This window comes from Pieris brassicae, chromosome 5 (genome assembly GCF_905147105.1).
Source record: "Pieris brassicae chromosome 5, ilPieBrab1.1, whole genome shotgun sequence".
NCBI classification, from domain to species: domain Eukaryota; kingdom Metazoa; phylum Arthropoda; class Insecta; order Lepidoptera; family Pieridae; genus Pieris; species Pieris brassicae.
Genome location: NC_059669.1, coordinates 11677335 through 11700119, shown reverse-complemented (window position 1 = coordinate 11700119; position 22785 = coordinate 11677335). Strand labels below are relative to the sequence as shown.

At 43.7% G+C, this 22785-nt stretch overlaps 3 protein-coding genes across 8 annotated transcripts; 1 reads left to right on the top strand and 2 right to left on the bottom strand.

The window, feature by feature from the left end:
• Window positions 1–2923: 2923 nt before the first annotated feature.
• On the bottom strand, window positions 2924–12059 carry LOC123709857 (GATOR complex protein MIOS). Its single transcript, XM_045661435.1, has 10 exons — window positions 11740–12059; window positions 11404–11598; window positions 11001–11141; window positions 5820–5963; window positions 5551–5752; window positions 5377–5479; window positions 5002–5304; window positions 4842–4935; window positions 4290–4777; window positions 2924–3741 (listed from the first exon to the last, which is right to left on the bottom strand). The coding sequence occupies exons 1-10, from the start codon at window positions 11864–11866 to the stop codon at window positions 2989–2991; spliced, it is 2550 nt and encodes an 849-aa protein (XP_045517391.1). The 5' UTR covers window positions 11867–12059; the 3' UTR covers window positions 2924–2988.
• Window positions 12060–13027: 968 nt separating this feature from the next.
• Window positions 13028–17240, top strand: LOC123709346 (ras-related protein Ral-a). 3 transcript variants are annotated; one of them, XM_045660603.1, is made up of 5 exons: window positions 13028–13200; window positions 15147–15235; window positions 15672–15839; window positions 15919–16254; window positions 16375–17008. In XM_045660603.1, the coding sequence occupies exons 3-5, from the start codon at window positions 15687–15689 to the stop codon at window positions 16486–16488; spliced, it is 603 nt and encodes a 200-aa protein (XP_045516559.1). In that variant the 5' UTR covers window positions 13028–13200; window positions 15147–15235; window positions 15672–15686; the 3' UTR covers window positions 16489–17008. The 3 variants fall into 3 exon arrangements, with proteins under 3 accessions (XP_045516559.1, XP_045516558.1, XP_045516560.1); XM_045660602.1 differs by lacking the exon at window positions 15147–15235; XM_045660604.1 differs by lacking the exons at window positions 13028–13200; window positions 15147–15235; window positions 16375–17008 and adding an exon at window positions 17103–17240 and having other exon boundaries at window positions 15687–15839.
• A 19-nt stretch (window positions 17241–17259) lies between these two features.
• Window positions 17260–21864, bottom strand: LOC123709345 (GATOR complex protein WDR24). 4 transcript variants are annotated; one of them, XM_045660601.1, is made up of 12 exons: window positions 21578–21864; window positions 21376–21492; window positions 21182–21297; window positions 20982–21088; window positions 20449–20662; window positions 20167–20255; window positions 19767–20102; window positions 19476–19695; window positions 18449–18579; window positions 18258–18385; window positions 18059–18187; window positions 17304–17986 (listed from the first exon to the last, which is right to left on the bottom strand). In XM_045660601.1, exons 1-12 carry the CDS (start codon window positions 21675–21677, stop codon window positions 17304–17306), a joined length of 2370 nt encoding a protein of 789 aa, XP_045516557.1. In that variant the 5' UTR covers window positions 21678–21864. The 4 variants fall into 4 exon arrangements, with proteins under 4 accessions (XP_045516555.1, XP_045516554.1, XP_045516557.1 ...); XM_045660599.1 differs by having other exon boundaries at window positions 17260–17986; window positions 18059–18385; XM_045660600.1 differs by having other exon boundaries at window positions 17304–18187.
• Between the last annotated feature and the right edge of the window lie 921 nt (window positions 21865–22785).

Sequence of the window (22785 nt, the reverse complement as noted above, 5' to 3'; positions counted from 1 at the left end):
AAAAGGCAAAAAAATATCCCGATAATGAGATAATAATTACCACGTATAAACGTTACCATAATTTCTGCAACAATTTGTTTAAAAAAACTAAAAAGGAACTATGAAAGTAATGAATCACACGTTCTTACCTAGTTTGGAAACCAGTCTTCCAATACCTTCTCAACTGTAATCTTATTTATTGTTGTCAATGTTATATGTTAGAAAATAAATAAAAAAATCTACGAAAGCTGGAGCAATCATTGCTAGTTGTATAGCCCTCCTTCATCTCAATATGATAGCTTAGCAAAAAGATTAGAGTAGGTTCTGTACAAAAAATTGATCGTTAATGTAAATTTGTTTGACAACTATAGTTCAAGTAAACGTAAGCTTAATCTGTTTAAATCATATAATTTAATTAACAATTTTATTGTACCTACTAGGTACGGTACGGTAACAGCCACCACGGCAACATGTATTGACAATATCTATAATAATATATCTAGTTCCTCTCAACACCTGTTTTATCAACAAACTAGCATCTGAGCACTAATGAATTATGTAAATAAAACAAAGAAAAAAATATGCACAATTCCCATAACAGATACTCGGTTAGACAGATTTAGAAGAAAAAAAATTAAATTGCCATTTTAAGTAGTAACCAATGCCCTAATAATTTATATAAAACATTTTTTGATTCATTTATTGATGAATTCAAAAATGTTCAGAATTACTAAAAAGGATTGTTATCATAAGTGTCACTTACAGTCTAATAACACTAATTCACTAGTTCTAATGGTTTTATCCTTTTCAGTCTTCTCACTAGGCCCATGGTGTCAAAGAGTTAAATAGCCTCGACATTGACGTGATGGTGGAGTTAAGGTTCGAAAGGCACATAGGGTTTGTGGGCTCCAGAAGTCTTTTTTATTAATGTGGCGACGTCCTCTACATTAAGGCCCCGATGGAGCTCGTAATTGCGAATGTACCATTGACTATTCCCCTGAGCACTTTGTTTTGGAATCGTTGGATTACTTGGATGTCACTATTACTGGTACAGCCCCACAGCTGGAAACCATAAGTCCATACAGGTGTCAGGACTTGTTTGTAGATCAGTAATATATTTTGTACTGATAACCTGGAATGCCTTCCGAGCAACCAGTACAATTTAGTGTAACGGAGCTCCAGCTCTTCCCGCTTCTTTTTGACATGGACCTTCCATCGGAGTTTGGTGTCTAGCGTCATACCTAGGTACTTAGCTGAATTTTGGAACGGCACTTTGACGTTATCAATATATACTGGCAGATAATTTGATGTTTTGTTGGAACAGCTTATGTAAACTGATTTAGTCTTATCCGCCATTTTTTGGTCCATAAGCCAACAATATTTATGGCTTTTTGTAATTTTACTACTGCTTTCTTTTCAGTAACCGCCGTAGACATAATAGCAGTAATCGGCGAAGGTCGCGATTACGTTATCTTCTAGTTCAGGAATATCGTATGTGTATAAGAGGTACAAGACCGGATCTAATATTTATTTCTTTTAGTTCTGAATAATCATCTTCTTGTCATACCCTAAACATTCTTTGTGTTAAATATTACTCAAGGATATTTGAAAATTCTCGAGGCAGTAATTTCGTTAATTTATGAACAAGCATTAGCTGCAATGATATAATAAAAACATTTTAACAACTAAAATTAAAAAAAAATTAAAGATCTTTGGGGTGTATCTGTATTCATTTTACAATCAGTTATCGATGCTATCAGTTCTGAGTTAGCTATAATATTGAATGAATATATAGATTGTGGAGTCTTTCCAGACTAGTAGATAGTACTGTTTGCTGATGACACTTCGCTTTTATTTAAAGTGAAACGACGAAATCCATCAATTGAGAATGTAAACAGTGTAGTTCACTGGTTTGAAACAAATAGCCTTAAGCTAAACGAAAAGAAGATAAAATGTATTAAATTTGTACATAACTACAAATGTTAAAGTAGTCTTTAGTAATGCTCATATAATAATTAAAGATAAGGAAATAGACTTTGTTGATAATGCGGTGTTCTTGGGAATTTCTTTAGATAGTAAACTCCAGTGGAGCCTACACATAGAAGGTCTTTCCAATTTCGTCTGCTAAGTTCTGCAGCGTTCGCAGTAAAAAAGATACGCGATCATCCGTAAGATGAGAATACAGCAAAGCTTGTTTATTTCAGCTATTTTCATAATACGCGGGTAACACTAAAAATGTTTAGTTAGAAACATTGCTGATGAAAGCTTTTTTTGAACTTCAATTTTAGAACTCTTTGGTAACCTAATGTAGTATATTGCATTCATTGCATTTAGGCGTCAGGACGCTTTGTACCAGATGGATTCCCCATACTTTTACCGACGACCAGAAATACCTTCGCATGGACTGGTGAATATTTGACTATGGCAGGTGTCAAGATAATGAGCCATTCGCCATACAGTCCTGACCTGGCGCCCTGTTATGAAGGAGGATAGACCAGATTAAGGAATTAGCACAGCATGACAGAGAGTGGCACAGGGCAGAGCGAAATGCCTGTATTTGGTGCAGGATTTTCACAAAAAAGGACACACTTACCTACAAGAAGAAATAGAAACGTGTTTAAGTTTAAAAGCATCAGAAAAAAGGCCATTATTATTTTTATTATTATTCTGTAACTTAATTCTGCTTCTGCAAACGGAACCTTGCTACGATACATTCAGGTCTAATATCGTATCAGTCCAGCTAATAGACTCATAGACTGAAAGAAGTGATGAACAGCCCGGTCAAGTCAATTGATTTTAAGCGATCTAATTCTGCTCTTTGAAATGTCCTTGAAATGATTCATGGAATTTCTTTCTCCTGATATGTTAAGTACTTAGACGCCATAGTAGTAAATGGATGGGCTCACACGCAACTATTCAAATGCACTTAAAATGAAAATGTAGATTCGGTTAGAAAAATATATTTTTGTAACAAAATTCAATTACAATATGATACATCGTAGGAGCGGGCTAAGAGCGCCGGACGTCCGGTGGGTCCGGAGGATCGAGGGCGGCGCAGCGGCACGAGCACGAGCTCACCGGGCACTCCGCGTGTTCGCTGAACCAGTGCAGCAAGTGCGCCGCGTGTCCGCCGTGACGACAGGCCACGCACCAGCTGAACCACGTGTCGAAGGGTGCGCCGCCCACGGCGCCACCCGCTCCGCCCACCGCACTCGTGCCCAAGTGCAGCGAGCAGACGCCGCAGCGCGGCAGCGGCTTGCGGCAGTGCGGGCACGACGACACCTTCATCTTGGCGGCCGGCGGCGGCAGACGCGCGAAGGGTGGGCGAACTCGCGCCGAGGGAGCCGCGGCGACGCACTTGCCGCAGTACGTGCACGCCACGGCCACGCGGCGCGTGCGCTCCTCGCCGTCGGCCGCGCCCAGCCACGTGTCGAGCGCGCAGCGCGCCCACCACATCCGCCAGCCGTCGAGGAGGGCGCGGTAAGCGGCCAGCCAGCGCTGCACGCGCGCGTCGCGCACCAGGTCGGGCGGGCAACATCGCGCGGCCAGCAAAGCCGCCGACTGCACGTCGCCGGTGCGCTCGAGCCAGCGCTGCAGCAGCGTCAGGCCGTCGGTGCCGAGACCGCAAAGCACGACGCCCGCGAGAGCCCCTCGCTCGCTGAGACCGGCGTGGGCTCGCTCGACGTACTCGTGCAGGTGCCGGTCAGAGAGGTACAGGCACGCAAACGCCACGCGGTCCTCGAGCCGCATCTCCGTCTCGTTCTGCGACAGACGGACGCACCCCGTCCACCATTTGTATATTTCGTATTTAATTTAAATAAAAAAATAGAAGTCCGAATTTAATAAACTAAAATATAGCCAGTGTCATCCGGGGATGATGTAGCTTTCCAACAGTGACAGAATTACTTTCAGGGTCTATTCAATGTAAACATAAAATCAGACATTTACATCATTCCTTTTTACAATATTAGTATAGATGTGAAAATACATTGACATTTTCAACTAAATGATCTAGTTTAAATGGAAAAAATCGTGCAGAGAGAAACGTCATGGAAAAGATAAAATTACCCTAAAGAAGAACGGGTCGGAACACAACGGACTGGTCGTGTCCACATATTATAGGGACGGCACCGCTTTTTCTATATTTTTTTTTTCGATCTATGTCAATTTATATCATGTGTTTGTCACAATTATGTGGTCCTAATAAAAAAAAAACGGGATAACGCATTTGTACAACTTCTATCGCACTAGAGGACAAGAGACAGTAATATGCAGGATATTGTTATTGTGGTAAATAAGGGAAGCGTCACCAGCACAGCGCTGAAGTCGGGATGCGCCTGCACGGTGGCGGCGAGAAAGTGCAGCAGCGCGCGCAGATAGGGGTCGGGCAGAGCCGGCGCCGCCGCCGCCAACGAGTCCCGCCACAGACGCTCATCGGGCGCGCCGCCTCCCGCCGCCAACGCAAGCGCTGCCACGCGGAGTCGCGGCGAGCGAGCGCGTGACAGCACGTCTAGCGCGGTGCGCACGCGCAGGTGGAAGACGGCAAGCGCAGCGGCGCGGCACGGTCGCCCCTCGGCCTCGGCACGCTCTACTCCCGCCAGCGCGTTCTCCCAGCCCCAGCCCCAGCCAAGCAGCTGCAGCGCGCGCGTGCGCTCGGGACTCCGGTAGAGCAGCACCTTCCGACTGGGCATGTCGGGCAGCAGCGCCGGCGTCGCCTCCGACCTGTACGAGCCCTCCCCCGCCCCTGGCAGCACGCAGCGGACGCCCGGATGCTTCCATCCGCCGTTGCGGATGCATCCTGATACGTTAAACTCGTTAAAAAAATGAAGGACACGGAGAGAATATCGCGAGGCGACACTGACCATCCTCGACGAGCGACTTGCTCAGCGCCAAAAAATGCCACAGTCCCGCCAACTCCTCGTCCTCAGCCAGCTCGGCGTTCTGCCAAAGGTCAACCTGCAAAGGCGGTCGAAGTCAGCGACGCGATGCGAGAGGCGCGGATTCGAGGCGCGAGTCACACACCTTCAGGCCGTAGTCGGCCTCGGCGCGCCTACGCGTCCGCTGCGCGAGGTCGTCGCGGTCGGCAGCAAAGACGGTGGGAGGCGCTCGCAGGTGCCCCCCGGCCGCCCAGACCAACGCACCTCCGGCGCCCCACGCCAGCGTCACGCGCTCGCCCACCGTGTGCTCCAGCAGCGCGCCACCCGTCGCGAGCGCGAGCAATCGCGCGCGGTGCGCCGGGTGACACGCGAACGACGCTAGGGGACCTCCACCCGGCGACACTTCGCGCTCGACGGCTTCGCCTGCACCGCCCTCGTCGCTCCCCGCCTGCGGACATCGAACCGTGTAGGGCGCGACCGCCGCGTCGATGACCGACGGGCCAAGGCGACGGACGCTCACCGCGGTGTCAACGGCTTCCGGCGATTTGAAATCATTCGCCCGCTGGATATCGTGAAGACGCAGGGTGCTCGAGTCGCGCCGCAGAGACAGAAGGAGGTTGCGCCTGAAAATTACGTCTCAACTCTCTGTATCGACGCACACGTTGTGGGTCTCGCGGGAGAACACGTCACGTACCTGGTGGGGCACCACTGCACCTTGCGCGGTGGCCGCGGCTGAGGCAGCATCAGCAGCGGTGAGTGAAGCGAACGCGCGTCCCACACGCCCAACGCGGAGTCACCACGAGCCGCCAGCAGGTACGCTTCGCGCTCCGCACAAACACCCATCCAGCGCGTCGAACCCGCTCCCGCAGCCACCCCGGCCGCCTTGCCGCCGCTCTCTATCACGTCGAACGAAGCGTCAAACAGGCGTCGACGATATCGAAGCTCTTCCGGAGGAAGCCATACCTCTTAGGTCGAACATCTTGACGTGTCGCAGGTTTAGGCAAACGGCAAGAGTTCGCGGGGCAAAGCCGCACCAGGCCAGGGCCTGCACCGCGTCGCCCGCGCCGCGCTCCGCCACCGCTCGCGCACGATCACCCGCACCCATTTCTAAAGCATCCGGTCGAAGCCTTTCATTATTTCAGTACCTACATAGCCCGTTGCCCTAACACTGAGAACTATGTGCACGCCATATTTATTTCATTATCACCCTCATAAAATAATTAACTAAATATAGTTAATGGTAAAAATATACCATAAAAAACAATAACTACGTACAACAAACAATAAAAAACAATAATACTAACGCTTTGTAAAATTATTATTTATTGAGACTGATGCAAACCCAAGTGTTCAGGTTATGGTTTCTCGTATGGCTGCAGTTGATGGAATTCGTCTTAGAACGTTTGAAAATCTCAAGATTTAAAGAACCTTTTTTAAAAGAATGGCAACAAATTACCCACTACTGCTGATAGTGTTTGTAGTGACTCGGTCCGACGCAATGTAAAAAAAACCGTGGAGTGGCCATATATAATATTTCTCCGACATATATATTCGTTATGTTGAAAAAAAATATTTCTAAAAATATAAAACATTTTTGGTGTTTCATAAAACAGAAAAGAAAATACTCATGTACCAAACCCACAAGAACAAGATACATCAATGACAAGTGTGCACAACATTTAGGGAAAGATTACAATGATAAAGAGGATGTAAAAGACAAACTAGATTTAGAAATACAAATGTGCAACTTATAGTCACGGGTCAACAGTGGCTGCAGCATCTTACGCCTGAATACGGCTGCTTCGCCTGTACTCAGAGCGTACGTTTAATGCAGATCTGTTCAAAGGAGCCTTTCAACCGACGTTGGTCATCACTGCCCGAGCGTAAAAAAGGACTGATGTTTCTTGTGTTCCTCTTTAAGAGAAATTCTATCCATGACTGAATCGAACGAATTAACCTCCATTTCTCTAAACATTGATGCCGATTAATTAATAATATTAGCTATAATATATACATATATTAGGTCCTTACATATGAAATTGGCGTTTCGTATGGGAGGAACAAAAAGTCGAATATTTTTAAATGTAATATATTTAATTAATCAAAGTATGAACCATTGTTTTCTATGCACTTTTGCCATCTTATAGGTAGTTCATTGATCCCTTTACTAAAAAAAACCAGTCGGACGGGAATCAATAAAATCTGTGAAGGCGATTTGGACTGCCCCATCAGAGTTAAATTTTTTCCCTTGCAAGAAGTTGTCCAAATTTCGAAAAAAATGGTAATCTGTTGGAGCAAGGTCCGGAGAGTACGGAGGATGTCTTAGACATTCCAATTGAAGCTCTTCTTTTGGTATTTGGTAGCCGTCTGTTGTGCAGTGTGTGGTCTAGCGTTGTCGTGAAGTAGCAGTGGCGTGGACCGATTGACCAGCCTAGGTTGTTTAGCCGCTAGCTTTTCCATCATTGTTTGCAATTGCTGACAATAGACATCAGCCGTAATAGTCTGGCCAGATTTGAGAAAACTGCAATGAACAATACCGGCACTAGTCCACCAAACGCTTACAAGTAACTTTTTTGGGGTTAATTTTCGCAGGCACACACATTTTTCATTGGGGCAGGATTTGGCTGGCTGGCCAGGATCCAACTATTGCGCTGAGTGCTTCCGATTATCGTAATGAATCCATTTTTCATCACAGGTAATGATTCGGTTTAAAATACCTTCATTATTGTGCCGGTTCAGTAATGTAACGCAGCAGTCGACGCGCGTTTGCCGGTTTGCTTCAGTCAATTCGTGAGGTACCTTTCAAGCTTTTTAATCTTCCCAATTTGCTTCAAGTGAATTAAAACAGTTTTATCACTAACACTGCAGCTGCAGCTAACTCGGACGTGGTTACGTGCTTCAATACTTCATTATCAACTTGGGTCTCAGGCCGTTCACGGGGCTTGTTCTGCAGGTCGAAATTTCCAGAACGAAAACGTTGGAACCAAAAACAAACTGTGTTTTCTTTTGCAACATGACCGCCATACACATCATTCACCCTTCGAGTCGTTTCCGCAGCACTAGTGCCACGGCGGAACTCGTACTCGTAAATAATGCGATACTTTAAGTTTTCCATTTTGTAAAATAAGTGACGCAAACAGAAAAAACAGAAGAAAACAACAAATGAATGACGGTCATCGAAGCACAAATACATGAGTAAATATCTGTACAAATTTGAATTTGGAATTCCTTACCAAAGAGGAGAACATTGTGATTAAAGTGGCCAGTACGAAATACGCCAATTTCATATGTAAGGATTTATATTAGGATAAAGCCGCCTGATCGATATTATCTTTAAATAACTTGGTAGATTTACCAAATATTTTAAGTCAAGTGAATATTCTCTTAAAACGAAGCACAAGAAACACATCTGTCCGTATAGTTCGAACTTCGGGCGATGAGAACAAACGTCGGGCCAAGATCTCTATCTGCAGTCAACGACGCTTAGAGATATCATAAGAGGTGGGAAACACAAGTAGACAATACAATAATTAAACATTCGATTTATTAAGACGAAGGTATGATGAAATGCTTATATGCTTATAGACATATAGGGAGACCCATAGAACTTTTAAAGAAAACACTTTCTCAACTTTGAAACAAAATCCAAAATACATATGGCGCTAAATTAATAACTTAAAACATAATAGTTGTTCTGTACCAAACCAAGTCCAAAGTTGGGGTTCTAAACAGGCAAATGGTGGCGAAGAAATATGTCATTTATTTTTAGAATACTTTCAATCAGTATACCAGCTATATAAATGATAACAACATCTTCAGATATGGATCCTCCTTCTCCAATAACTGAAGGTCTAGTCCCTAGGTGCTTTCCCTCATTGCATAATGTGATCCTGGAAGTATCTGAAGTTCGCGCCGACGTTAAGAATTAGACGTAAACAAAGGTATTGGTTTGGATAATATACCTAATGTTGTGCTAAAGAAATGTGCCGAAAATATATCGATTCTCCTATGCATGATTTATAACGAGTCTTTACGTCAAGGTGTGTTGTTTCCTACCGTATGGAAAGCTGTTAGGGTAACACCTATCCAGAAGGGCGGAGATAGAAACGTTGTTCAAAACTATAGACCAGTTTCAATATTACCAGCACCCGGAAAACTGTTTGAGTCTCTTATTCAGCAGAGAATTTTTTGGCACGTAAAACAGAATATACAGCCAGAGCAACATGCCAAAAAATGACCACTACGAATTTGTTCGGTTTCACTGAGGACATAGCGAAGGGAATCGACAACGGACAGGAAATCCATGCAATATACACCGACCTCGGTAAGACTTTAGACCTCATCTGCAGAAGATCTTTTCCATGGGTATTCATGGGTCATTGTTTAGGTGGTGTGACTTGTACTTAAAAAATAGGACACAACTGGTAAAGATCCGAGAAGAAAACAAAAGAATCTTCACCATTAACATACTGCATAAGGGGCTAGAAACTTCAAGAGGTTAAAAGCATATGAGATTTGGGTGTCATTATGGATAGTTCACTAAGTTTTAGGGAGCACGGGAGCACGCACGATCCTGGAGATCCTGGTTTTATGTACAGAATAACAGGGAGTTACCGATCCCAGTGTCGCTGTTACTATCTTTATCAGCCTCGTTAGAAGCATAATATTGGAGTTCAATAGTTGTGTCTGGTCTCCAATGTATTTAACCCATTCAGCGAGGCTGGAGATTAAAAATAATAATAAATTTTTATCCCTTGGAATCTCTGAGCATTCGAAGGGCAAACATCGACTTGCTATACCTATATAAGGTAATTAACGGACTTGTGGATTGCCCAGAAATTTTAAAATGTTTATATTAGTTTGTATTTTTAATTTTATTGTTTATTTATTTATACTTTGTTACCATAATATACACAATTATACAAACAAAAAGTAAGTAGGTTACATAAGTTATTAGGCAACAGGCGGCCTTATCGCTAAGAAGCTATTTCTTCCAGGCAACCCTAATAAGGGAGACAAAAAAAAAAGTAGCACCTACAGAGGGTAAAGTACAAGAGCATAATTAAATAACAAAAAAAAAACTCAAAATAACACGCAATTATAACTAAAATTAAATAAAATAAAATCCAAAGAAAAAATATAAATAATAATATGTATAAACAGACATGCAAAAGCTCTCTGGTTGTTTGTATTAACACTGTTTATTGAATCTACTTGATTTAGCTGGACGTGTCCATGGGACATGTTATAGGGACGGCACCGCTTCTTATATTTTTGTATGTATGTCAATTTATATTATGTGTTTGTCTTAATTATGTGGTCCAATAAAAATAATAATATTAAAAATAAATGTATTTATAAATTTACACATAAGCATATTTAACAATGAATGAACTCATGCACACATATGTGTGTACCTGTGTTGTAACGAACCAAGTGATCTCTTTGGTTCAGAAAGAAAAAGAAAGAATAATATTTTTCAATGTTTAGAATTCGCTCAGCTATAGTCATACTTTTGAATTAGCAATTAATTATTTTTCCCGACAAGCCTGACACATATTGATATTTAACATTGGTAGGCTTGGCTCACAAACTAAATCTCTAAACTCCTTGGTTATTTCATTACAATTCACTTTCATTTTGCTATACTAAATTTTAGCTTATTCATTCAATTGATGTTTAAAAGCAGGGTCACAAAACAATATCACTTTTAAACAAAAAAACAAATAATTCTCAGAAGTTGGAGCACAGTTTGCAATTGCAGGCATAATGACTATATTTTCAATAAATAATTCTTATAACCAAGATCATAACAAAAATCACAACCTACTATATAAAAAAAAAACAATCCGCAGGCGCATCTCTATATTATACATGTAACTTAAACACTGCACGAATTTTCACCAATATAATATAAATTTTGTAATTGTACAGTCCCTGAATCAGAGGGTATTTTAAATAATAGTGGATATACTCCTATATATTACAATCTCTTTTCTATGTTATCCACTTACATATAACAGTTTAAATGGTGTTAGATGTTATACTAATTGAAATTCTAAAATAGAAATCTACCAAAATCACTACTACTTTTTTTATATATTCTTCTATATATTATTAATACAGAAACTGAAAACGACTTACCTCCAGTTATTTCGTCACTAGCATTCATATCCCACAATAGTACACAATTATCTGCACGGTGCTTGTCCATGCCCACAGCCAACAAATTGCTTTCTGTATGGCTCCATGCCACACTGTTGCAAGCTCTAGGATACCTTGCAGCTGCAAACAATTCCTATATTGGCTTTAAGGATATCACAAGTTTCTCATAATTTTTACTCATAACTCAAACAAAATTAAATCTTATATCTATTTATATTACAAATAATAGCAAAAGATTTGTATTAGAAATGGGCAGAATATGACAAGAAATCCTATATAATAATCCTATTTAAGGAGTAGCAAAGAAATAGATAAATTGTTAAGAAACTAGAGTAGCAGCAGGAACCAGTAATGATGCTTAACACAAATGGCTATTTTTTACCAAATTCTTTTCCGATAAGACCTAGAGGGTCATAGGCCTGTTTTAGACTTGTGAGTGTGACTCGACCGCTTTCTAGACCTAATGCCAGAATGGGATCTGGTTGGTCAGAAATAGCACTGATATCTACACAACGAACACCATTTCCACTCTGTGAAGCAACTACTGTAGCACCACGAGTTGATGAGATTTGTGTATCTAAAAAAATAAATAATATTGTAATAAAACAATTAATATTTTTATTTAGTTCAGAAAGTATGAACTTGTTGACTAATGGGGTCTATCCCTGATAGTAATATTTGATTAAGTTGACGCGTAATAAATAATAATAATACGTACACGATGTCTTTTTCTCAATATCTTTTATCCGAGCAACCTCGTAAAGAGTTATATCATGACCCCACACAATAAACTTATCATGGTGTACTGGAGACCAAATAATATCGGATTTGCTAGTAGATAACATTCTACGGGTCTTCTACTTGGTAGTATTTACACTACATATTCATGATAAATAAAAAATATATTAAAATAGGATGAATCGTTAAAGATAACATTTTTTTTTTTTTTAATAATTTTATGGCCTGGTAACGAGACCTTTAAGCCAAGATAACATAAATAATAACGATCAACGATAACAAATCCAAACCAATAACATTAATTAATTGCAAATAAATGACAATAAAATTTAAGTCAGTGTTGCCAGACGGTCTCGGCGACGTACCCCTAGAATAAATTGATTTCCTCCAGAAATCCCCTAGGATGCCCTTACTAAGCGGATGGTGGCATGGACCATGGCGCGATTCTTTAAAGCAGCGGTCATGTTGTGGTCAGCGGGGATTGTTGGGAAATGAAAAGAATTGTGTAAAGTATCTGTAAAAGATAATAAGGATTGACAGGTTCAAGTTTTATTCGGTTTTTGGTTAAACGAATATACAATTAGTAAGGTTAAACACACGGATCATATTTTTAAGATGTGTTCGTATTTCAATTTAGTTCCAAAATCAGGAACGTGATATACAATAACATATGGCGTGTTTTTGAAATTTCCCCTAAAAAACCCCAAATATTCTGCCCTTAACTCGGTTCAGGAACCCCTAAATCTAGGGGAGAATCCTTTAACCTGGCAACACTAATTAAAGCTGAGACTTTATTCACAGATCAAGTAGAGGTTATGATAGACCGTATAATTTACTCTATGCAATACATTTTATTTTGAATAATAACTGAGAACATTTGTACATGCTAATAATAATATAGCAGAGAACTGTAATTTATTAATATATTACTTACATTGGCGTTCATGTTTAAAATGTAAATAATCTTTACGGAAGGTATACTTCTTTGGTGTAACAGGATAAAAAAAATCATTCGCCCGTATTGTACGTTTATAGATAAAACGACACTAACAATAGAAAAAATATACTCTCATCCTTTTTCCCTAACGCACCAAAAGTCTAACTTCAATAATAATCACTCAACTTTGATCATCAGTATCGTTTAGGTTCAGTATCAATATTAAATATTGTAAACGTGTAATTGATCTGTGTTTGTGGTATATTGACAAATAACGAATGACATTTCATATAGCGACTAAAAAAACAATAACTGTCAAACGTCGATGTAAAGACTAAACTTGCAGTTGTTGGTACTTGGTAGTAGTTAAGACTACATTAAATTTTAATAGAGAAATTTTGTCTTTAACTAAGAAAGTAAATAACCAAGTATAGCAGTGACAATATAAGATTCGAATAATTCTATCTTTTAGTTGGATAATTGGTGAAGGTTCTCTTAACACTGGTAAGTTATGTTAACTTTAGTGGAATGCAAGCTAAAGCCATTTTGGGGTGTAGACTAGATCAGTGACGTGATTGTTTACTACGGTGGCAACGCCTCTCCAGTTGATCTCTTCAGAACCCTAGTTTCTTGCACATTGTGCAACCATGCCGACGTGACTGGGGTTGTTGGTAGATGAAAGAGGGCTTAATTTGGTGGCTGATAAATTCTGCTACGGTTAAATCGCTCATAAAATTGATAAGTCCGTCCGTTGTATTGTGTTAAGTTAAATTCCTAAAGATATTGTGACCATTCTAAATAATATTAACTTTGTTTCATTATATTATGGGATTAAAAATCTTTGTGGTTTTGTTAAACTCTAAGTAATGTTCTCAAGCATAGCATATAAGCTATCTACAACTTTCTTGGAAGAACAAAAGGTACTGTTAATAAAAAACAAATTTCCCAGTATTGTTGCTCTGGGCTTCTCTTTATTAGAGTTAGCATACTTTAATTTTGTTAAGTTTTTAGCTTTTGCTTACTTATGTCTCAGGCTGTCATGTCCTATAGATTAAAGTAAAAAATTACTTGAAATTACAGTGACAAGCATTGCTTTCATGTACTTAATGCAGACTTCTATCAAATTCATACATTATGCACCACTAAATAACATTCTAATTCTATTTCTGTAATGTTCCTGCCACATATAGATATTATTATGTTACTAGTTACCATTTTTTAATACTTGTATAGCAAAGAACTATTTAATTATTATTTTTGTATACTAGGTACATAGAGATTATACCTTGAAGTATAAAAATGTATGTATACATTAAAGCTTGTAATGTTATTTAGTTATATATTATATCAGTTATAAACACGGACAAAATCTACATACAGTATTACTTTTATATGTCAAAGATGAAGGGAAACAATAAAATTGAGTTATAAAGTATGCCATTTATGAGTTGTAGAAGAACTTGCGAAATTAATTAAATTTTTTAAGTCCTGCAGGTTCATGGGCAAAAAAAAATTCCACTTTGTATTAGACCAAAGTAGGTTAGGGTTTCACTCACAGGAGATGTTATTGTATAATTATTAATTTCAATAGATTAAAATTATGCTAACACTTAAGAACTACTTGGAGATTATTTACTAGCTTGCAAGTGCATTACTGACTTTTAAAGAATTGGTATTCTCTTAACATGAGGGACCCTTAGTAGAATAACAGGTTTTTTTGTGAGTGGCACATTCTTGAACCAGACTTTCTTTTATAAATTCTTTGTTCTTAGTAGTAATATTTTAGAGACAAAACAATTATTGTGCAAAAAAATAATACAATTAGTAAGTTCTCAGGGTCCTACCCTACAGGTTGTGTGTGTGAAAATATAACTATCATCTGCACAGTACTGGAAGTAACTGTCCCTGGATATGGATCAAGAGGCATATTTGAAATGAAATATGAGATAAATGAATATTACAAGTGTTATTACTGACCAATCTTAATTAGCATATAGCATTTTAACACTATTTTTATGTTTAGCAAATTTGTTAGACTTGGTATTTAAATTTTAGTTTAATAAGCCGACACGTATTCAATACGCGAGATTTAACGATATTGCGTAATTCACAAATTCTGATTAGGGCAACACCTACACACACCCATTAGTTTGCAAATGCTCAAAGACACAACTTGTTGCCGCATTCGCATATTATATATCAATTTACTTTGTCAATGAGTGATCGGTTTAAAAAGATTATTCCATACGAAAGTGATGCTTTTGTTCTTGTATCATTATAATGCAAATTATATACGACTGGGCTCCCCGCGGAAAGCAGATTAGTCCGTAATTAATTGTTGAGCCGCTTGCGCGTGGTTCGCTGTGAATCATAATAATGAGTAGTAATTTGACTTTTCGTTGAATTTCTTTTCTCACGTATATGTCGTACTGCTCTCTTCTTTTCGTTAGTGCCATCCTCGGCGACTACGACACGTCGCAGGTGAACTGGCACAACGTGTCGGTGTGTTATGGGAACCGGGTGGCCTCGTTCCCACTAGGTAAGCTCGTTAACACAACAGTGGTTGACACGATACGCTTTCCATCACTCAGTGTGCCACTTCATGACATATTCATTACAGACAAAAACAATAACTTGCCTATGTTTGAAGTCTAATAATCTTTTTTTTTAACATATTCGGGAGAGAACTTTAGAGCTCTAATAGTGCACGAAATACATCTAAGATTGTCTTTACGATAGATACAATACGAACGTTATATGCCCCAAAACTCAAATTGTATTATTAATTTAGGATATCTCTTGTTGATGTTATTTATTTATTCATTAAAAAAATAATACATGTACAGCTAATTAAACCCAATCGTCAATTTAACATACTATTTTATCATGTCATGATGCGGTGAGGTGCTTTGTGACCGTGCTCTCGAGCCACACTATGGCCAGATAAAACAATTGTCACTTGAAAACCATTCCAGCGCAACGCGTCAAGCATGTCGAAGAAGCCGGCGGCGGCGCCGACGTTGCACAAGGTGATAATGGTGGGGTCCGGTGGAGTGGGCAAGTCTGCGCTCACGTTGCAGTTCATGTACGACGAGTTCGTCGAAGACTACGAGCCTACCAAGGCCGACAGCTACAGGAAGAAGGTACGGACGCGCTCGCGGCCGGCGATCGGTCGGTCGTCGCGTCGTCGGGCAAATGCGTTCATATTGACGTCGGATACAGGTGGTGCTGGATGGCGAGGAGGTTCAGATCGACATTCTGGACACGGCGGGTCAGGAGGACTACGCTGCCATCCGCGACAACTACTTCCGCTCGGGCGAGGGCTTCCTGTGCGTCTTCTCCATCACGGAGCCCGAGAGCTTCGACGCGACGCAGGAGTTTCGCGAGCAAATTCTGCGCGTGAAGAACGACGACAACATCCCTTTCCTGCTGGTCGGCAACAAGTCGGACCTCGCCGACAAGCGCCGGGTGCCGCTCGACGCCTGCCGGGAGCGCGCCGCCGCGTGGCACGTGCCCTACGTCGAGACCTCGGCCAAGACGCGCGACAACGTCGACAAGGTGAGGACTCTCGTTCGCAGGCGCGGCTCGGCACCCCGGCCGTCTCGCTTTTCTTTGCTTTGTGTGTCGCTTTTCGTCTCGCTTTTCCTCTCACTGACCGTGCGCTGCTGGTGTGCGCAGGTGTTCTTCGACCTGATGCGGGAGATCCGGTCGCGCAAGTCGGACGACGGCCGCGCCACCAACGGCGACGTGCGCGGCAAGAAGCGCAGGAAAATCAAGTGCGCCATCTTGTAGGCGCCGCCACCGCCCTCCGCCCCTCGAGAAGACCCGCTCCCGAGTCGCTATCGTGTTTGTCGCTCGCGCTAACTGTAACGGTGTGAATTGCCACCGAACTTTCACGGTTCGGCTTCGAGTGCTCGGCGTCTGTGTTAACTTCATGTAATGCACCACAAACTTACTTTAATTATTAATGAATGTCGTCGTACTCTGTGGGATATGTAATATTTAGTCGGCCGGTCGTCCCGACGAAAGGCGCACGCGCAGGATTGCTTTCTTCCGCTTCGGCACTTCGCGTCGGCCCTCGTCACCCGACGGCGAAGACGATCTACTCGAATGGGCCCGACCGGTGCCAGAAATTATTTATTGCTCTGGAGCCGGAGCGCCGTGCGGCCGATGTCGGCGGCGCCCGGCTCACGTATCATAAGATAGTTTTTATAACCGAGCGAGTGTTGTACGTATAGAGTTAAGCGATAAGTTATCGATGTATATTAGAGCGATACGTTTGTGATGAATAAAAATATATCGATTTGCAAAACCCGTCTGTTGTCTCTCCTCCCGTCCGCGTCCACTTCCCGAAACGACTCGTCCGGCGTCCGGCTTCCGCCGATGTACAGTGCGAACTTTTTCAGGCCTTCCTTACCCTGATCCGCGCCACGTCGGCTCTCAAGACGGGGCTCGTCGCGGAGGCCGGCGCCGAAGAGGGGAGACGGTGCTGCGCCGTCGTCTGACTCCGCGGCCGAGCCGAAGAGCGGGAGGGTCTGAACCGCGTGGGGTCGGCGAATAAAGTCAACGATCCCGATAAATTAGTTTTATTTCCCAACGACGCCGGGTCAACCGAGCTGGCAGCGGTGCGCGCAGCCGGCCGGGCACAGGTCGTGTTCGCGCAGCCAGCGGCGCATGTGGTGCAGGTGGCCGCCGTGCGAGCAGCCCTGGCACCAGGCGTACAGGCCTCGCACGGGCTGGCGGCACACGGCGCACAGCTCGCCCGGCACGCGCCCCGCGCAGCGGTCGCAGCCGGCGCCGCGCGTTCGCCGGCCGCAGCGCCCGCAGCACACCGCCACGCTGGTCGACTGCTGCGACAGCGCCCATACGCCGCCTAGCCACGCGCCGCGCCCCACCTGCCCGGCCACCCCCCACGCCTTGTGTCGCTGCAGCAGCTCCATGTAGCCCAGCAGCCACTGCTCCTGCGTGGGCTCGTCTACGTACGCCAGTAGCTCCCCGCGGTGCTCCTGCAGCGCGAGCAGCACGGTGGCCGCCGTCTGCACGTCGCCCAGCGCGGCGTGCAGGTGCAGCGCGCTCGCGAGCAGGGGCGCCAGGTCGACGCGACCGCGTCCCTCGGCGGCGCCGCCGGTCGCGTCGCCGTACGCGTCCCCCTCGTCGCAGAGGGGCGCCGGAGCCGGCGGGTGTGGGGCGGGCGAGGCGGGCGCGGGCGGGTGCGAGCCGGAGCCCGTGGAGCCGGCCGGAGAGTCGGGCGCTCCCGCCGCCGCCGACTGTCCGCTCGAGTTGGCCGCCTCTGCGCCCGGTTTCGTCGTTAATTCGGAAGGACGGTCGCAGACGACGGTCGGTCGCGAGGCTCGGGGCGTACCGTGAGGATCGTGGTCGTGCTCGTCGGGCGGCGGGGGAGGACGCAGCGCGAAGGCCTCCTCCGGCAGCGTCCACTCGGCCGCCTCGATGTCCACGAAGTGCAGCGACGCCGCAGACACCCAACCGTCCTCTGAGAAAACGAGGCGACGTTACGAAAGCGCTCCCTCGGGGCGGAGTCGGCGAGGCCGAGAGTGATTCACCCGATTGCGATCTGGCCCGATGCGGCGGCACGTAGATGGTGTGCGTGGGCAGGCCCAGCACCCCGCTGTGCTTGTGGCTGCGGCTCTCCCACTCCTCCGTCTCCTCCTCGCGCTCCTCCTCGACGCCGCTGAAATGAGGACGACTATAGCGTCGTTTCGCGTCGTTGTTCGTCTCCGGCGTCGCTACTCACTCGTGCGAAGGAGTCGGCGGCGCTGGGTCCGGGCGGGGCGGAGGATCGCGGGGCGGCGGCGGCGCCGGGGGCGGGCCGCTCGACGACCGAGCTGAGTACACGGCGCCCATCACCTCCCACACGTGCGCCGTCTGCGGATCAACATTTATAAATGTTTTAAAAATCGAACGAATTAACCTCCATTTCTCCAAACATATATTGCAATTAATTAATAACATTAGATATAAATGCGAGTAAGAAAAAAGACTAGCTTTCTTTCACTTGCAATCACTCGGCGATGGATAACCGATATTTATATAAGATAGTTAAGTATTTACTATTATATCGCACCCAAATAGTGGCCATTAGGGGTTATTTATCGGCAGCTACATTGGTTCCATCTGGGGGACCTTTGAGGATCTCATTTACGACTTTTGCTGTTCTGCTTTTTTATTAATGACACACCCCAATGTTTCGAAAAGGACACCGGATATCTATTCTACACAAGACCTACATGATTTCGATGGACGGCTTCTAAACGTATTGGATAAATATCATATAGTAACTTTCTCGAATAAATATAATCCACTTAATTTCCATTATGCTTTCGGAAATATTGTCATATCTCTGATCTGATTTAGGGATAATATTTGAGAATAAACAAGCATTCGCATAACCATAATATTTAAAGCACCGTTAGCAAAGCTAACCAAATTCTGAGTTCCATCTTGCGTGTTTTACAGTCATTTAAAGTTCTGAAAAGTTCTATACTCTTCATCAAAACATTCTGAATTATGAGACTGTCCTCTGTTTTCCCTTCTATAGAACTCATATTAACAGGATTGAATCCGTTGTTAAGTATTTACTATTATTACGAATTTCTTCTTCTTTCCTATGCGATCTAAAAAGTCTATAAGTAAAAGTAATTTTGGGCTATATATGTTGTAAATAAATAAATATTTACGATATTTGCTTCGACATCTGTGACCGTTTCATGTCACGCGACTGCCGTAAACGTTTTATGGTATAGTTTGTAAAGAAGGCTCACCATGAACCGGCCGTAGTGTCGGGCCACCCGGGCGTTGTGCTTGGCGAGGACGTGCGGCGGGTCACCGTGGAAGCGGTAGCGTCGCGCCGCGCCGATAACGGCGTCGTCGAGCGGCCGCACGTCGTGGCGCCGCAGGGTACTGGCCGCGCCCCCGGCGAAGGCCACCTCGAGCGCCGCCTGGGCGCCCGCGCCGAGCGACCCCGCCGTCGGCTGCTTCCGCCTACGGAGACGGCGTCGCGTGAACTCTCGCGTCGGCGGGTCGGGTCCGAGTCCCGGGCGAATGATACGTACGGGAAGGGCGCGTGCGGCGGAGGCGGGGCTTGCGGCGCGGCGAGTCCGGCGGGCAGCGGACGATCGGGCGCCGCGTGAGCCACCTGGCCCCGCGCCGACACGGCGACGCCCTGCGGGTTGGCCCACAGCACGGGGTGCGCCGCCTCGGAGAAGCGGTGCCTGTAGAGGCTGCAGTCGCGGCTGGTCGACAGGAACACGTCGGGCGAGGCCACCCAGGCGATGGCCGTGGTGACGTCGCGGTGCTCGGCGAACGTGGCCAGTGGCACGTGCGGCCGCCGCACGTCCCACACGTGCACGGCGCAGTCCAGCACCAGCGCGCACGATGCCACCTGGTACCTGTTGACGAGGCCTTTTAGCGAACGCGGGCGAAGAGACCGAAAGGATTAGGCCGTTCACTCACTTTTTCTGCGGTCTCCACTTGACGTGTCCGACGGAGGCTATCGTGTGTATGGTGTGCTCCAAATTAGGTTTCGCGTGGATATCCCAAACCTTTTATATTTTCACAATGAAGAATTAGTGATTAGATAATATACAGTTAAATAAATTTGTAGAAATCGCGTGTCTGTTTAACCTATCTAATAATTTGATACAAAATCTTGTCTGCCACTGCGTACTTTCATAACTGATTACATCCTTCGGATTATCAGAAAAAGACTAGTAGTTTGACAAAGTCGTCCTTTACCTTGATAGTCTTGTCCCGAGAGGCCGTAGCGAGCCAGGGCACGTCAGGGTGCCAGTCGCAGGCGAAGACGGGCCCCGAGTGGGCCGTGAACTGGTGTAGAGGCCGCTCATGTCGCCGTGCGTCCCAGAGCTGCACGGTGCCGTTTTCCGACACTGCGGCCAACACGTGCGCCGTATGCGGGCTGAACTGCACGTCGCGAATCGACTCTGTGTTACTGGGCAGAACTTATATGGGTTAGGTCTTAGGAATGGAAAATATAAGCTATTCCTCCACATAGTAGGATTATAAATAATCAATTGTGCTTCAGTCAAACATAGAATTAAGAATGGATTTAGCATAAATATAGAAAGGTATAAATGGTTGGTGGCGGGCTGTGGGGTTTAAGCGTGTACATGCTGCTGTGCAGCAGAGAATCCCACATAACTCTTCACAGGAAGGCAACCGTGCCGCAAGAGGGTATACGAAACACATTTCCCCACATTAAAAAAAATAAGGTATAAAATAGTTACTTAATATTTTAAATGCAGTGATACCTTATAAATGTTCGAGCTACCTCCTTCATCCGAAGATCAAAACATTTCATCATCCCATCTTGTGACCCAGATATAAGCAGAGATGGTTCAGTTAGGTGAAAACTAACCTAAAAACCATTATAACAACAATAATGAGAAACTCAATATATGCTGATCTTATTAATGGAAATTTTTTTAACAGAAAAACCCAACCCAAGCACCTTATTGACAGTTCTCTTGTGATCTGAGAATACATGTTCTTGTTTAGACCTCCCAGAGCGACCTAGGTTCCACACCACAACTGCCCCATTTGTTGCTGCTGTTGCGAGAGTGTTTTCTAAAATTTGAGTAAGACTTGTTAGATGTGATGTGTTACCACTGTCAAATCAGTGCTATATTTTTGTAACAACCTTACCTTCAAGCGTACTCCAAGCAACATCAATAGAAGAAAAATTTAGATTTAAATTTTTTCCAACTCTCAAATTACACACTTCAGAGAATTCATCTTCACCTATAGAAAATACTTTAAACACTGGAATAAAACGGTATATATTAAATATAGTATAAAGCTGCTATAAGGTATCAAACTTAATTTTATTTCATCATCTGTTTATCACCATTGCGTCCAGCGATCACTACTTGGGTGCAATCTTTATTTAATGCCAAAGCGTTGGCCGGCCCTTCTTGAGAAACACAAATCGTATTAGACGGTATCATGATAACGATTCACGATTATTAAGAAACTCTTATAAGGAACACTTATAATCTTTAAGTTCATCTTTGTTAGGTCTCGATTACTCCTTTTTTTGTCATACTGGTAAGTTCTTCATTTTACAATTTAGTTACAAAACAGGGTTACTTATATTTCAATAACATAATATTTACAAACTCAAGTAACAACACATTTGACATTTCATAAAAAAATTTTTTTTTATTTTTATTGCCCGCACGGTTTGTACATTGTGGCCCAGGGTAAAAACAGGGAAACGGGTAAAAATAATATATAACTATCAAAGGAAAAGGAATTTAAGAATGAAAATTAAATCTTAAAATAAAAGATCAATTCTTATAGAGCTACATAAAAAAGGAGTGTAAGACAAGATATTTACATAAATTTACTTTCATATTGTTTAAATTTTTATATCATTACTTAAGATAAAAGCTGCTAAAAGTTTATATACATGTGGGTCTAATGTTGCAAGTAAACAGGATATGGATGAAGGGAAATGAGACCTTCGAGAAGAGCCGACCGGTCGCGTCGAGAACAAACAAACATGATGTGGTTCAAATCAGCTTCTTCATATGCGCATTCGCACGTAGGGCTGTCTATAATATTTAGCTTAGCAAGATGAGCTGGGGTGCAGACGTGTCCCAGTCGCATACGAGACAATATTGTTGTAACTCTTTTGCCGAATCTCAAACTCCAAAACCAGGGCTTAATGGGTATAGAAGGTTGAATAGCACGATAATGGCGACCTTTTAGACTATCTTGGGCCCAGAATTCAGTCCAGGAATTCCTGACATAAATCCCGGAAAGAGCCATCAAGTCATGCGCATACTTTCTAAAAATATCCACATCTCCACTCTCCACCGCCTCATTGGCTATACAATCGGCTTTCTCATTTCCAGATATTCTACTGTGACCAGGAACCCACGCAAACGATACGGAATAGTTTTCTTTTAAACATTTCAATAGCAGGTTCTAATTTCAGAAATAACAGGGAATTGATAATGTGAGCCAAACGGGAACCGGGCTAGGGCATTTAAAGAACTCAGTGAATCTGTAAAAATTACAGTTTTTTGAAGTTTTAGTAGAAGGATGTAT